Source organism: Venturia canescens, chromosome 8 (genome assembly GCF_019457755.1).
Source record: "Venturia canescens isolate UGA chromosome 8, ASM1945775v1, whole genome shotgun sequence".
Lineage (NCBI taxonomy): Eukaryota > Metazoa > Arthropoda > Insecta > Hymenoptera > Ichneumonidae > Venturia > Venturia canescens.
In genome coordinates, this window is record NC_057428.1 from 17877410 (window position 1) to 17893927 (window position 16518).

The 16518-nt window shown below is 42.6% G+C and overlaps 1 protein-coding gene across 2 annotated transcripts in view; it reads left to right on the top strand.

Annotated features, from left to right (window-relative positions):
* The window catches only part of gogo (golden goal), a 69768-nt gene that overhangs the window by 46881 nt on the left and 6369 nt on the right, over nt 1-16518 (top strand). For both annotated transcript variants that reach the window (XM_043425648.1, XM_043425649.1), the window contains exons 4-10: nt 7155-7470; nt 7715-7916; nt 9183-9404; nt 10327-10476; nt 11726-12077; nt 15455-15585; nt 15842-16343. In XM_043425648.1, the coding sequence (XP_043281583.1) occupies nt 7155-7470; nt 7715-7916; nt 9183-9404; nt 10327-10476; nt 11726-12077; nt 15455-15585; nt 15842-16343 (1875 nt within the window). The remainder of the gene's footprint in view (nt 1-7154; nt 7471-7714; nt 7917-9182; nt 9405-10326; nt 10477-11725; nt 12078-15454; nt 15586-15841; nt 16344-16518) is intronic.

The following is a 16518-nucleotide window of genomic DNA, read 5'->3' on the forward strand; positions in this document are numbered from 1 at the left end:
TAAGTACACCGGAGAGCATCGCACCGACATCATTTCTTCTCCTTGCGAGCAAACTCTCCCCAAAATTACAATCTCAAATGAAGCTGGAAGCGACGTCTTCGGAGCTCGTGTTCCCCCTCTCTGAGCCGCCTAGAAAAATCATTTTCTTGACGAGGTTCGAGGACCCCAGCCAAAAACTCGGTGGAAAATCCTCCCCCGGTCGGTGCGAATGTCCTCGGACAAAATATTCTTCGGACGCTGAAATCTGCAACGTTCGAGTCCACCGAATTTAACGTAAAAAAACATCTTTAATATTCACTCATTTTTTATTTCACGCGAAATCATTGGCGTAGATTGACAAACTATTGAAAATTCGCTAGAGAACTAAATTATTGGAGAATTACTGAAACCGTTTGAGAGTTTTTTACATCGGAACGTTTCGTCGGGCCCCAACGTGGCACGAAATCGTATGAAAACGATGAAAAAGAATCGTCAAACAAAATTATAGAGAATATTGCCGTGTCTCAGTATATTTTGACCCGGATATTTTGTCCTGGGACCTACTCTGTCGCGAAAGCCTCGAATCAAGCACCATTTATCCCCGAACCTCGTGCGTGGGTGGCTCTCCCAAATGAATTTCATTTTTACTCGCAGCCTATGCAAAGAGAAAGAGGCAAAGAAGAGAGACACACTCATTCAATATTGTCCCGACAAATTTTCACGAAATTTCATCACAAAGGACCGAATGTGCTCACATTAATGGAGCACAATATGCGAGTGAGAAAATGTGGGAGAGAGAGAAGAAGAGGGAGAGAGGGACGAGCTATTTTGCTCGTGGGATGAGCACACGCTCTGTCGAACTTTGGTAAATCAACACGTTTCGATAATCAATTGTTACGGCTTCTCATTTGCCTTGGTCGTCCACCCCCGGGCCACCCTCCAATTTAACTCGGTCCTTATATTTATCTATTTTATATAATCTCGATGTGTAATATTCGTGTAAACTTGCACGATCCAGCGTGCAATAGCCTGCCTCGTGGAAATGTTATATGAATAAATACGAGGGAATTCCGGCGACCAGGGCATATGATATAAAACAATGCAAATTTCGAATCCAATATTGACTGGAAAGCGATTACTTCAATCCGGCCTATTAACACGCCTCTACGACGATATTATTCATAAATATATTCCGCACGTTCACGTTCGCACTATAATGAAAATTAACCGACTTCGATAATCGACAGTCGTTAGAATCGTCGTCCCATCGCTGTTTACCTCTGGGAAACGTTTCTCATTACGAAATTACAAAACTGGATCATTTATCCAAACGCAGTTCATCCGATTGGGCGAGCCTCTGTTATTATTGGCATTGAAAACTCGAACGCTTCGGTTCGCTCGATCGAATCTCGGAAATTTTTCGTTGCCGAATGAAAACACTGGAATAACCGCGCGTGTTTTTATCAGGCTCTAATCACTTTTTGGTTGAGTCTCAATTACGAGATTGACGAACCGGAAATCCCGGGGACGAATAATTGAGTTTTCCATATTTTAGTGCTCTCCCAGCAACTTTTTGAGCCGCACCGGAGCTGCGTTGGTCCAGTAACTCGTTGCAGCGTCCACGAAAAATGTATACCAAAATCTGAATATTTAGGACCCAGAGAAAGGAAATTTCTTTCGTCTCTTCTTTCCTCAGCGAACCGTTTTTTATGCCACTTTTTTGACATTTTTGTGCCTTTTTTTGAAATACTGTGAATCCCTTCTCATGGCCCGTATCCTCCGCTCTTTTTTTTCCTCAATTTTGCTGCCTCCGACTCTCCGTGATACAGCGATCCGCACCCTCCTGTATATGTACGTACGGGTAATGGAAGGTCGAATTGTATGGGGCCTCGCAGACATCCATGGTATATTTCGAAACTCTCCTCGGTTCGGTCCGTGTGTCAGATTACGAGGCTTGGATGCTAAGGCTTCGCAGCAACTCCATTAAGCGCACATGCGGCTTCGGAGACTCGAATGTACGTCTCTCGTCGTTGGGTTCGCCTTTTTGCTTCTCTCCGGCCAAATCCTACTATTTTCACTGCTTTCCTATCCCCTTTTCATGCTGCAGAGAACGAGATATTGACTTTTCCAAATGCTTGATTTCCAATCTCGTATATCATTTCCACTTCTCATCCGAGCGATATAATTATGCGGGATGAATTGCACCTGGAATATTGCAACTTTCGTTTATTTTCCCCCCGTTTATTTTCCTCGCGTTTATTTTCCTCGCGTCATTGGCTCGTTGAGTTTTCCCATTTATTTAAAAACCTCGATGAGTCTAATGGCGAATCGAGTGGAGGTTGAAACTCGAGTGTCTTTTCTCGTGGGTTTTCCCCTTAAACTCCCGCTCCTGGCAACAATGTTTCTTCTTTCATCTCCCTCTCGCTCTCTCTCTCTCTCTCTCCAAGCGATAAGAGCACAAAGTATTTGAAAGTTGAAGTTAACTCTCGGTATTCAGCCGATATGAAATTCTACCTCGTTGTTGTCGGATCAGGAGTTTCCTCGCTGCACTCCTTTATCTCCTTGCATCGTTTTTCCTCTCACGTTTATACGCGTTTTCTCCTCTTTCGCTGTGTGTACTTGACGACTAGAAGCCCCAAGACAAGGGAGGAGATTTACCACCGGGCTCTGTGTCGTGTCCCGAAATCCCACAACAATGAGACGCAACCGGGGGGGGGGGGGGGGGGGGGGGGGGGACTGCGCGTTCCCAGTCTCCGTGTGATAAACTTGCAGGATCCTCGAGACCGTCTTTTTTCCGAGCGGCAGCAGTAGCTCTCCGCGTGGCAAGCGAACGACCGAATATTCGTGGTATTTAGCAACCTCGCGACGAATTTCCACCCTGCGAGCCTCCAAATTTCGTTCGCTTTCTTCGCACGGTGCGTTTATTATTTCTGGGCATTTATCGCCTCGTAATTCCTGCTGCTCGAGGGAAAAACTTTTATTTACTCTGCTCATGACACGCTGCGTTCGGCTAACTCGACGGCGGGGGGAAAAAAGTCGTAAAAGAGAAAAAACAGCGTCTCTGCGGTATTCTTGGACTTTTCACAGGAGCACCTCGCTCGGTCAATTTAAAAGTTTTTCATCCCTCGAATCGACGCGCACACAGACGCGCCTCCATATTTGTTGAAAGTGGACGAATTACTTTTTCTTTAAGTCTCCGAAGCTCCTCGCTCTCTTCCTCGACGTCCGGCCATCGAGACTAATCCCACGGGATCGTGGAGTCGAGCACACACTCACGCGAGGACCCTTCGCCTCGTTACTCCCCCGAGCCAGTTGAAAAGCCAGAAAAACTTGCGAAGCTCGAAAAAATGCACTTTTTTTCATCGCAATGATATTTTAACGGAGATTCAATTCACCTCGAGCAAGGCTTTTCTCTCGCCTAACGACCGGGCGCCTTAACCAATTTTTTCGAAAACCTTAGGCGTGGCTCGCGAACGCTGCTCGTTAAGTAGTCCGAGGCCGTTTAAGTCAGACAGAAACACCTGCTCGCTCCACGGTGCATTGTTAGCCTCGCAGTTTAATTAATGGCACTCGTTAATCCCGATTAGGGAGCGTAATCGGCGTATTTATGAGGTTCGAGGGACTGGACACTCGTGCGATCGAGGAAGCTTCTACGCCCACAGAACCTCCCCCTCGCGCCAGGCTCTGGCCGGATCTCTGAATCAGTAAGGCATCGCTCAATTCCAGATCCTCGGGAACTCGCGTGACAGCCGGTGTGAATTATTGACTCGAGCAGCGAACCGCTAAATTTCACTGACGCTGATTCATCCCTCGAAACTTCATCGTCATTATCGTCGCAGGAGCATCGCCAGCGCTCCCTCCCTCTCCCTTTCCCCGGCCGCTGCTAATCTCAATATTCGTCCTCGTTCGTTCCTTGCTCTTTCGCAAAATTGCGTGAAAAGCAGCGATAAGAAGCTCCCAACGATTTCAAGCCTGTTTCGCTTCGCGGAGCCCCAACGCTGCACATTTTTCTCGGGTCAATCTATCGGAAAACTCGGACTTTTTTGTCCGCTCCCTCCGGCGCTCCGTGTCCACCCTCCCCGGCCACGTTTTACGACCTTGCTCCTCTTTCTACTTTCGTCCGAAGCTCGCATCACCCGCTCTCGTCCTCTACTCCTGTATGGATCTCTGTGCTCCGAGAGAGTATCGCGCGAGTTACGTCACACGTGTAATATCACCCGAGGGAACTGGCGAAGGCTCGCCCTCTGCTCTCTATATTTATACCTTCTCGGACTTACAACTTCTCTGCGTTTTCCAGCTCACCTCCGGGTCTTTCGCCTCGGGCTTTTACTCTCGTGACTACTTATTCGACCTCCGTATACGCGTCGGGTGAGCTCCATCTCGCGCGGACCACTTTTTATCAAGCGCGAATGTCATCGCCCTTGGAGACTTACCGAACACCGTGTACAACTCTTCCATAAATATATTTCTTCATTGAAGAATAAAAGGGAAAACGGAGAAAAGTAGCGCTCGATAAAAGCGCTTGAAATTACGATTTATCGGACGACCTGCCAGTGCATTTTTCAAAATTATTCTTTCTTATCGTCTCCTCGAATATGTTCGGCACGAAACTCCCTTGAGAACGAGCTCATTTTTTTTTAAGCAGCTCCGCCGTTCTCTATGACTAGTCAAGCCTGCAACTACTTTATGTTGATTTGGTTTAAGTTTAAATCATTAATCAAATTAATAAACACTTACATTGAGAATATTTTTATCATAAGAACGCAATAAAATGCTTTCAGGAAAGTGCATCACAAAATTAAAATGATTAGAATTTGATCAAATTTCGTGATAACATTCTTTGGCATCAATTATACAAATACAATTTTTTTCAAATTTTTTTTGCCACATGGTTATCGAATAATTGAGCGTTAAATCGAACTTCTTATGCACGAGATTTATAACTGCATATACGTCAACTCTGTGCTTATACACGTGAACTTTAGTGTTCAATTACTCGAGAGCTGTGTGGTAAAAAAAATCTAAAAAAATTCATATTGTCTCATATATTTAAAAAAAATAGATTTACCAAATTTTATGAAATTCTTTATATTTTTAACATGCTTTAGCATGGCCATATTGTATCGTCGCGATGCATCCTCCTTAAAAATATCATAAAAGGTGAAATTTATATTTCAACCTGACTATTTAGTGATTGAGTCGATAAACATAACCTAGGGAACATTTTTATTGGCCGAAAGAAAGTTTACATCGGTGTAATGCCACCGAGAAAAAGGAATGGTCAATTAATGAAAAAAAAGCGAAGCTACTAGACGAACGAAAGCACGTGAGTCAGTCTGAAAAGTAAATTTGATGAAATTCGGGCGATTTCCGAATTGGCCCGAAATTCAATCAGCCGCCTAACGTAATGACTGACATTCGCTTTCGACGCGACAAAAACTAAAGTTTTTTCATCTCTTCTTCGTTCTTAAAAATCCCGCAAGTCAATGTTTTTTTAAAAAGAAACGGAATCTGTGATCGATTTTCTTCACGATATAAACTTTTTCGAAGTTCGAACACCGACAATTTTTCGACAATTAATATTATTGCGAGTTCTCCCATAGAGTACCGTGTTAAAAACGCAAAATTGTAAATGAAATAATTCCAAATTATGCCAAATCCTTATCAGGGGATCTTGAACTATGATTTCCCGGAAAAAAGTGGAGCTTCACCGTCGTACTTTATCGAACGCTCGAACTATACACTTTAATCTCGAATTCTCCGTGCTGAGAGATCTCGCACTCTCCTTCAGGATTATCAAAAGAAATGGCACAAATTATTCGGGAACATCATTGGAAAGTAGCTCGGAGAAATTTTCTCGAAATTATGCTTCCCTACTGTCGACAACGATCTTTCGATGACTCCAGTTGGCTGGGCTAGCTCAACTTTGGCATCGAACTTCATTCTATCGTTCTGCAGTAGTTCGTACGAGAATCGAGTTGGAATAATTGATGCTCCATCCCACGAGGCCATTGGGGGAGGACGAGAAACTTAAAAAAATTGGACATTCCAAGTTATCGTGTCCCCGTTGAACGAAGAAATTTGTACAGAGTTACGAACTGGAGAATTCTTTTGGTTTTTATACCCCGGACGCACCGTCCGGCATCCTCGTCGCTCGCAAGTTTTTCCCCGCGCCGCTCCGCTCAGCCTCGTCAAACTTTTTTCTCCCGTTTCGTTTTCAAATATTCGTACGCGTCGCTGTCCAGAATCCACAAACTCCAGAACGTTTGAAAAACCTCGGTTTTTACATGCGCCCCGCTCCACCCCGAAAGTCGGCTCCGCGATTCGAAGCGACCTCGAGCTTGTTTCGTATTTTGGAGTAACGGGAGTCGTTATTTCCATTGAAATTCCATGATAATCTTCGGGGGTGTGGCTCTACTCGATACTCCCTATCAAGAGAGATTCGCCTAACTGTTTGCTGCTGTGTATCAATTATTCGAGGAACGTGGTCTGAACAGGACGTTGGAACACAATTGGCCCAGCATTGTGGCCGACTGCCAATGCTCAAAATCCATTGTTGCGTATATGTATGTACGTAGAGAACAATTCGGTCGCCGGTTTAATCGACGTCTCTCATTCAAGAGATGAGATTCCAGCGAGCAGAGAAAAAGGGCCAGGGGTGGTGGTGGTGTAGGGCGCAGGGATTCGAGAAGATTCCGAAATGCTCTTTCCCGAGTGAGTTTTATGAAAAACGCTTATTTCCCAAGGTAGATAAGAGCGGAAGAAATTGCTGAAAAATACTCGCTTTTCTCTCCGCGCTTCATGTGAAACGAGCTGACACATTTTGCCTCATATATTTGTCTGGAAGGCTTCCACTCCGTCTCCTGTCACAGCTACCAGGCGTTCTCCTTTCAATCTATTCGACTACGTTACTATACCGGAAATGGACGTTTATCGCATTTACCGAGGAAAACGTCATCTCCTTTCGTTTAGCTGTAGAAACTTGCGGAGGCGCTTGTCGCCGAGAGATTGGAAAGAAAATTCGTTGCGTTTTCTCATCGACGTGCCGTTGATGCTTTTGAAAATTTAAATCCAAATGTTTTTAGCGAATGAGATTACGAGCGAGCGACGAGTTCGCGTGATTCTTCTTGTTTCCCGACTCCCCTAAAGACGCCTTTTATTTTCTTGATTCTCAGGCACGATAGGCTCTACGATGGCGATGGAGAACAATTTATTCTCCAGGCTGATCGTCGCCGCATCCCACACGGCTCTGTCGGGCGATCTCGCCGTTCTCATTCTCGAATTACCCGCATCCCAGGAACGAGGAACCAAGACGTCGACCCACCAACCACCGGCCACGAGCACCAACCCCCCGAATACAATTACCACCACGTCGGCCATTTCCTCGAGCACGATTACGGATGACATTGATTTCTCAATGGACGACGATGACGACAACGAGAATCTGTCGACCAACGGCGAACACTCTCAACCGGACGCCCTCGTTCTCAGGTCCGTTTATTCGAGTGAAAAAATCCATTATTTTTCACGATTTCACTATTTTTGGTTTTTTTTGTTTTATTTTTTTTATTTTTGTTTTTTTTTTTCAAATACTTTCAACAATCGATTGTTCACTGCTGAATTTTATTTTCCTCAAAATTTCTGCTCTTTTGTTTTAATCTCAGCCTCCAATTTTCCATTCAACGTCTATTTATACGCGTGCGTTCTTTTTTTTTTATTCATTTCGATCCTACAGAGTCATGCATCTGGATGGTTTTACATCAGAATTCGTGGGTGAAGTGCCAATTACACGCTCAACCAATTTCACCGGCAATATTTCCCTCACCGTACCGTGCGGCTTTTTTTCACGCGGAGGCGTTTATTCCCTACAATTGCAGGAAAAATCCACCACTACGACCAACAGGTTTACCGATATTTCCGATCTCTCCGGCGTCCAGGTAAATTTTCAACGTGAAAACCTCCAGATCAACCCTCTCGTTTTTCATTGCAGATTTATTGTTTTCATTAATCAACTATATTCCAACGTATTGTTGCTTTGAAATATCCCAATCGGCTCAAAGTTTGGAAACTCCTTTTTCGAATGCTCGCTGTTCTGTACGAATATCACTCTCAACAGTTTTTTTTTTTTAAAGAAAAAATCAAACGAAGCCAAATCCGAAAGGATTTTTCAAACTGAATTCGTTGGAATTGCTGGCACTTAATTTCGATTTTCTCAGGCATCGAGACTCGCACATTTTTTCAAATATTTTTCTCTTCACACAGTTTTTGTCTTGTCAGCTCTTTTGGCTGAAAAAAATCATGACTTTGTGCTGTCAAAAGTTGAATTACCAACGATAGAAAAAAATCGACTTTGAGGGCTAAGAACAGTGTATTTGGTTTATTTTATAAATGAAAATTTGTTGGATCAATTTAAATAAAACCCTGTACACATTTTTTACATACTCAGAAGTATTGGAAATTTTTTAAACATTTTTTTCATGGTATTTTTTGTACCATGGTGCGTGGAAAATGGCACCTCTTGAATCGGCGTTGACACCAAACCCCAAAAATGATACATCTCAGGACAAAAAACCAAAAAGGTTCTTAAAATTCAATTTCTCAGTAGAAAATTGTTAATAAAAGAAAAATAACAAAAGTTAGTAAAAAATGGCTACGTCATGCTGAAAGCAAAAGTTTTCCCTACAAAATGCAATTATACATTAAAAATTATACGAAATTATACGTACAGAAATATACCATTAAAAAAAATGAAAAAAAAAAAAAAAAAAAAAAAAAATCAATACTTCTACGCATGTACAAGACGTGTACAAGGTTTTGTGTAAATCCATTCAAACCATTTTTATTTATAAAAGAAACCAAAAACGCCTAAAATTTCAACGTTTACACTGCCCTTAAGCTCAATTTTTTCAGTTTCGAAGAAAATTCAAATTCTGTCTAAACATAAAACGTTGATGAAAATACTAAAAATAGAACTAAATTGAGAAAAAATGAAGGTGGAATCATTGCCAAAAGTTTTTCTGCGATTCGACCAAAGATTTGTCCAAATCTGATATTTTGTCAAAAAGTTGAGTCATGAATTTTCTGTTTCTTTGAATCCCCTTAAAAAAATAGGCAAAAGTCGATGTCCCGGTATCCTTGAGGCGAACGAATGCCAAGTTTGAGGGTCTCGGAATAACGAGTGTGCTTTTTTTTGTTATTTTCAGATGAGAACGACACTGGACGTCCGATGGCCAACACCATCGCTCACTTTGGAGCCTCAGCACTTCAACACTTATCCGGGTCAGCCTGTACTGGCGACACTCGAGTACACCGGTATATCCTGCGCTCCGGTTAAAGGAATTCCCGTCACGACGTATTCCCTCCAGCTCATATATTGTGGCTCGAGCGTTTTATCCTGCGATCCTCGTAACAAGAGCCACGTACAGGTTCGCCATTTCTCCTGCATTTATCCACTCTGCTCGTCGTCGTCTCTGTCGCTTAATTACGTCAGAATGAAAAAGGAATTGCAACAAGTTTCAATTACGCGAGTTCCATGCGATTTTGCTCGTGGATCGAATCCACAATCGAGGAAATTTGACTATGCAGATTGAGGGGAAAAAAGCTAAAGCATCGTTTCGGTCGACGATCATCTCGAGTATTTTGACTGCAAACTGCAAATCCTGGGATCCTCCATTCTTGATTTAATGAGAGACGCGAATTTCGAGTCGATCCCGAACAAAAAGCCTCGTGCATCCGCACGAACAGAGTATGGAGAAAATTCTGTATCAACTCGATGGGATATATAGGACAAGTGTTTTACGAGAAGGATCATCCAAACGGATTGAACAACCAATATAACATCTTGCACAGCGCACTGGCTTTTCATTTCTCTTTTTCCTTTATCTTCTTCCTCTTTTCTCGTACTCACTTTACATTTCGTAAGATCCTCGTGCACGCCGTTTCACCCCGAACGTTGGAATTCATATTTTTCACGACAGTCACGAGCCCCCAAGACCATTTGATTTCTTATCAGGCTCTCTTTCCGCGTGAGTGTGTGTACGTGGCGTTTTCATATGTTGCAGAATTTCGCATGAGAAAAATTTTGAAAAACCGCGATGCATAATTTATCAAGTTTTTTTCGCTTTCTCTCTCTCCTTTTCCTCATTTTTCCAGATAGAAATATTTCTGCGACACTCGATGAAATATTGTATGTCGCGAGCCAGCCACGGGAGTGTGATACGAAAGTGCCTCACGTAACAGCCTGCGAAATTTTGTCTTTTCTTTCCCCATCTCCTTTCTCTTGCTCGCTTTCACCCTCACTATTTTTTCATTTCATTCTCACAAATACTTTTTACACTTTATTTACAGATGCTGTACTCCGAGGAGGTTTTAGGATTTCCGGAGCAAAGGATCCTCAGCCTGAGATGCGAATTCTTCGGTCTCGCTGGCCACTACGCCCTGAGATTGAAACCCAGCAGTGCTAACTCCAGTGCACCAACCACCAGCGCTTACATCAAGGTCCGCTCACACTCCCAGTGAAAATAGCGTGGTCGTTAATGCGTAAAAATAATGAACCGATCACCGGTCCCCCAACAACTTTGATAACTGACGAAAAAACTCATCCTCGGAGTGCATAACGTTATGAATTTTTTCGCCATTCTTCACTCTATTTTTCATGTAAATTGAGGAGCAATTTAGTGACTTCATTTTCGCGCAACGCTCATCGAAACCATTTGCCCGTTTTCTCACTCACGCGCAATGTCAATTAAAAGGTACGAAGTAACACTACCTTGGGCAATCAATTATACCGCGATGTATATAACCTCCGATGTATAGCTTGATATAATATTACGAGCGGGAGAGAGTAAGTACACGAACGCGATGGAAAACGAGAGACACCCACCCGAGGCATGGACAACGATGAAAATCTCCTACAATCCCCCCCTCCCCCCCCCCCCCCTCCCCCCTCCTCCCTCCACGCTCTCGTTTACAAACTTTGTTAATAGACTATTCCGAGTTTGAAAACGACATGCGAGCGAGAGATCCCCAACGGTATTTTATCCTGCAGATTAGTCCATCAGTACACTCTATGCACCGATGCTCAAACAGGTCTCGAGTCATCCGAATTCGGTCAACAATACACGGCGCATATTTTTCCTTCTCAATTTCACTCATTTTTAATACTTTCCACCGTTTTTTTTTAATCACGTTACTGGTTTCCGCTGCTCATTATTTCACCAGCTTCATCGAAAATTCCGAATAATTGCTGAGCTTTAAAAATTTTTATTTCAAAACTATAAATAAATGTGTTTGGGGTTCGACGCTGAATTTTTCCACGAAACATTGACGTTGCGACAGATTTTGACTCATTTTTAATCACGTATTTAGCTTCTAATTGTGCACGAATTTTTACGAATTATTGTGGAAAGTAGCAAAACCTTTTGAATTTTAGTGGCACGATTGTAAGAAAATGTGGTTTGAGATTGTCACAAGATTTTTGACCACCCAACGACGTCGTGCCAGTGATTTTTCCATTTTTGATCTTGTCAGAGTATCAGCTCCTCAATATTTCAATAGTTTTATAAAAAATTCAAAGAAATAGAGAAGCTTTCGAATTTTTTCTTCAAAAACCGAGAGAAAAACTTGTCTCGAGTTGGATAGAAGATTCGTGACGATTTATCCACATTCTGACGATGTTTAACTTCGATATTTGACGTGCCAAGCGAACATTATTGAGTAATGAGCTTCTGGTCTGTGTATTTAACAGGTTGAATGGTCGGATCAATACGTTTTCAACGTGCATGCCAGATCGGTGTATCCTTGCGACGGTGGATCAGGTGGACTGTCTGTTCTGTTCGAATATCCGGCCTGTCGTCTTCAGGGTGATCGCGTTCGCGTTTACGGACGTTTACGAGCAGACGTTGCCTCTCTCGCGCCACCCTCGACCCTCAACTACGTTGCGGAGCTCAAAGCGCCGCCTGGTAAACACTCGTTGACCTTCGACTGTGACATATTCACGGAGAAGTTCGTCGAGTATTGCTTCGTTTACGTTAGCCAGGCGATTACGAATGCCATGGCCGAGGTCCGCGTCGATTGCATTCCAACGTTTCCGATCAAAGGTTAGTTCCCTTTATTTCTACAATTCATCACTACTTCATTCATTTTTTGCTTCATCAATTTTCAGGTACACCGCCAACTCGTATTAGGATCAACGTTACTTGACGTTGGAAAATATCGCAGCTTCGCTTTTTTGACGTCAGGCTTTAATGATCCTGTCTATTTTCTTTTGTTCGATTTTTATCCACGTTTTGTGATCGCACGACCACGAGAATTGGAAATATTGAGAACAATCAAATATTCCATACGAACCGACGGGGAAATAGCAATTATTCATGAGACATATATCGCTCGCAATTTGACGTAACTTGACGAGGCTGCAAACACGATTTTCATCTGCACGGGGAATCGGTGAAGAGGGTGTAAATTTCAGGTCGGCCGGCAACCAAACCTGCATCACCACAGTATGCAGCCCTGTTTCGTTTATAACGAAGCCACTATTGATTAAATGTTTCATCCACGAATTACCGCTCTGACGTTTGCAAATGTGCTCAACCCTCTCTCTTCGTGTCTCCCTTTCCTCTTCTCTCTCTCGCTCTTTGCTTCGATAATCCGTCACTCACTTTGCATCAGACCGCGCTCTCTCATTTTTTCTCTTTTTTTTCGATCCGGTGTAAGAAAAACGATTTCAATTAAGAGGAAATCAATTTTCATGAAGCCCTTAGACTCTCGGGAGAAGAAAATAAATTTTAAAAGGGACAATTTTTCGTCGATTTTCCTCGAATTGTTTGTGCAAATTACAGTTTATTGGATAACATTTGCAGGCGACACTACTCGCTGCCTCGAGTCCGGACTCGAGTCGAGGCAACTCAAATTTTTAACAGCTCAATACCGAGACAGAAACTTTATTGATTATATTTTGTTGTAGGGAGTCATTGTCACATCGATTAATTATTCATCGAGGTGTATTACGAGATTATTTAACCGGTGAGCGCGGCGTGGTAGCTCGTTGGCGGAAGCGTGTACGCGAATATTGGCCCGTCACGGTTGACCGAGATGAGTGGGATGGGCGAGGGAAGGCTGCGCTGGGATAAATCTTTGCCCGATCGGCTCGTTGGACACCCTCAAACGGGATTTATCTCCTTGGATCGTGCACTCAAGGGACGATTAAATTCTCCGGTGTTAAGATTAATAAAAAAAACGAAGAAAGTGGAAATTGCAAGTCAGTCTCTCGTCTTGTGGAAAACGTTGAAATTCCATTGTGAAAAAATTCCATCTCGCGAGGCTGTCAGACGCGTTGAGACAGCGATTAAAAAGAAGTGTATAAAAAATCACAGATTAATCAAAACTGCGAGAGGAAAGTCTGTGAGAAAATTAGAGAGTGAAAGAATATTGAAGAAGATGAAAGAAAAAGTATTGCAAAAGTGAAATAACGCGGTGGGAAAAGAGCTCGAGAGAGAAAAACTAATTTGTAATTAATTCGAAAGTCAGAAGAGCTCTATAACGAGCTTTGAAATATTTCAAAAGAAGGAGGAACGAAGTGGGGTGAAAAACAATATTCGTACACGCCAACGAGGCTCGTCGAGTTGAAAGATTTATTCGCTGCCCAAACCAGCCAAGACTTTGACCTCGTTAAACGAACTCAACTTTCCAGTTGAGACCGCGAATATGCAGTGTGAAAAGTAAACATCGTGATTAGTAAACATAAACTCGTGCACAGAAATACTTGAACCTGAAAACTTTTCAATTAGCCCCGAGTCATATTTTCCTCAGATTCGTTCCGTAGTTTTTTCTTCACTGGGTCAGCCGCGCGGGAGCCCGAAGGTCGAGCCTTTTAATCAGTCCACCGTACCCGGCTTATCACAGCTCAATTAATTTCCACTGCCTCATGCAGATAAACTGAGAAACCAAAGTCCCTTCACCCCTATTTTCCCCTTTCTTTTTACTTCATCCAATGACCAAGAGCTCCTGTCAATTCCCGTACTTACACGCGAAATACTTTGCGAGCTTTGACCCCATTCCGAACAAGATTCATGACGACACTTAGCCCTGGATTATCTGCCCATAAGCAATTTCCTCACAAAATTACAGCGAGACAAGTTGTTTTGAAATAAGCAACTTTTGCACGCGTTTGTCAAACCGCACTGACAATATTAATCCCCTCTGGAGTTCACCAACTTTTCCACCAAGCATCCGCGAAGATTATGTGCACGACCCACATTCGAGTTCCATATAAATTATAACGACGCGAAAAACAAACTCGTTGTTCCTACATTTTCAATAAATTTACTCAGCTTTATTTCACTTTTATCTCCTACAAAATTCCTTCATAATTGTCGTCTATCGAGTGAGCGATGCGAGTATACTCTCGACGTATTTATTTCGTGCTTGAAGAAATGCGATGTACGGAAGCAAGAAAGTATAAGGAGAAAACAAGTGCTCGGAATAGAGAGGATAGAACGTTTCATAATCGAGTAAACTCGAGATGGAGATATCTTCCTCCGGAGCTACAACGTTTTAGAAACATCCTGCTATCTCTATCGCTCCCTCGATGCTCCACGTTGATGAGGAATCACGATGCAATTTGCCAAGCATAAACGCATTTACTCTCAGTATCCCTCTCGCATAAAATCTCAATCATCTTGTCTTCCTTGACTTTGAATCCCAGAGAGTTTTATGATCTTCTTCTCATATTTGTCTTTTTTCGATAAAATACACTCATAAAGAAACGCTACGATGTTTAATAAAAACGCTTTCAGAATCAGTGGAGCGGTGATTGGAATATTGAATTTTATTATTTTCTCATTCGAATAATAATGAAAATAAATTAAATAATGAAAATTTTTAATTCCTAGAGTCTCAGATACGGTTGTTTACAGCTGAGGAAAATCCTTCTTTTCATCCTCTCTTGAGCCATGGAAAAATGCTCTTTTATCTGGAGATTCTCGACAAAAGTCGCTATTCTAGGTTTTTATATGGTCTGTCGAATCGTTTATTTCTTTAAAAGGATACGAAAAGCTTCGCCTCCCTTCTGATGGAATGGTCGTCAAAAGAAAAAAAGAATTATGAATGGGAGTTGAAAAAAACTAGTTACAAAATCGTACAATGAACATCCATCTGCTGATAGTCCATAATAAAGTCTTTGATGGTTTTCCTCTCTCCTCGAGATTTTTTTAATATCGAAGATTATTTGAGGATAACCACTGCGAGAGATGAAAACTTGCGGCGACCTTTTTTCTTTGCTTCTTAGTTCCTCCTTTTTATAGTATACGTATATAAAAACTCAATCGAGAGATTATCGAAGTCACGTTAATCCAGGTCCTCCTTTTGTTCGATTCACAGAGCAAAAAAAAGACATTTGCGATGGATACTTTTTTCATCGAATTCTTACCTCCCGACGTTCTTTTTTTCAATATTTTTTGCTTTTTATCTTCCTCAGAAAGCGATGCCGGCGGCTGGGGGCACTGGAGCCAATGGACTCCTTGCAGCAGCTCCTGCGTCGGTGGAGTAAGGAGTCGCTACAGACTTTGCGATACACCGCCACCCCGATACGGCGCCAAGTTTTGTCAGGTTCGTTATCTTTTTTCGTCCCGTTCACTAATGAATTCTCTGACACTTTTCTTTGTACTTTGTTGCGAGTTAAAATAATGAAAAACAGGGACAAAAGCCGCTGATGAATAAACGGCTTTCAATGAAAAAAAAAATTAATTAAAAAAATGGAGTTCAATCGATTCGTCAATTTCGAATTGGAATTTTACATTTTACTGTTGAAAATTAATGAATTACTTTGAAAATCGTGTGAATGAAGAAATTTGTATGTTGCTAGGGAAAAGCTGTGGAGACTGAACCGTGTGGTGGTGCTGGAGAATTCGATCTTCACGGCAATTGGAAGCCTGGTGATTGGGAATGTAGCCATGGAAAAGGTATAGCCGCTGAGAGGCCGGAAGTGACAGCGGAAATAGGCACAAAATGTCGATGCGGTTGCCTGGTCAATTTGGGGAACGAAACGTCGCGTAGAATAGTAGCAGCGAGCACGCAGGCCTGTCCAGGTCGTTCGTTCTGGCTCGTACAGGCGCAACCGGATTCCGTCGTTCGACTGCATCTCGATCAAACGAGATTTCCCTGTCCCGGCCAATACGTACGAGCCCGAGACGGCGATTCTCTGAGTGCTGAATTATTGGCCGACATTTCCTGTGACAAAAGCGCCCCCGAGTCCGGAACGATCGTCTCCACCGAGTCGAATCTTTTGCTCGAATTTTTTAGCGATGAAATAACCGCCGCTGGCGAATCGTGCATCGGTGGATTCCTCGCTCACGCATCAACTCTTCGTTAGTTCCATTCAATTTTACTAATTCGTGCTTTTGTCGCATCGAGCCTTGAATTAGCTCGGCGATTTGAAACGTCACGTTTAACGTTTTATAGCGAACCAATCAATTGCTTTATGAAAATCTCTTCGGAGGCTTTGCTTTCTCAAAACACTTTCAAGCTTCAATTCGCTTTACT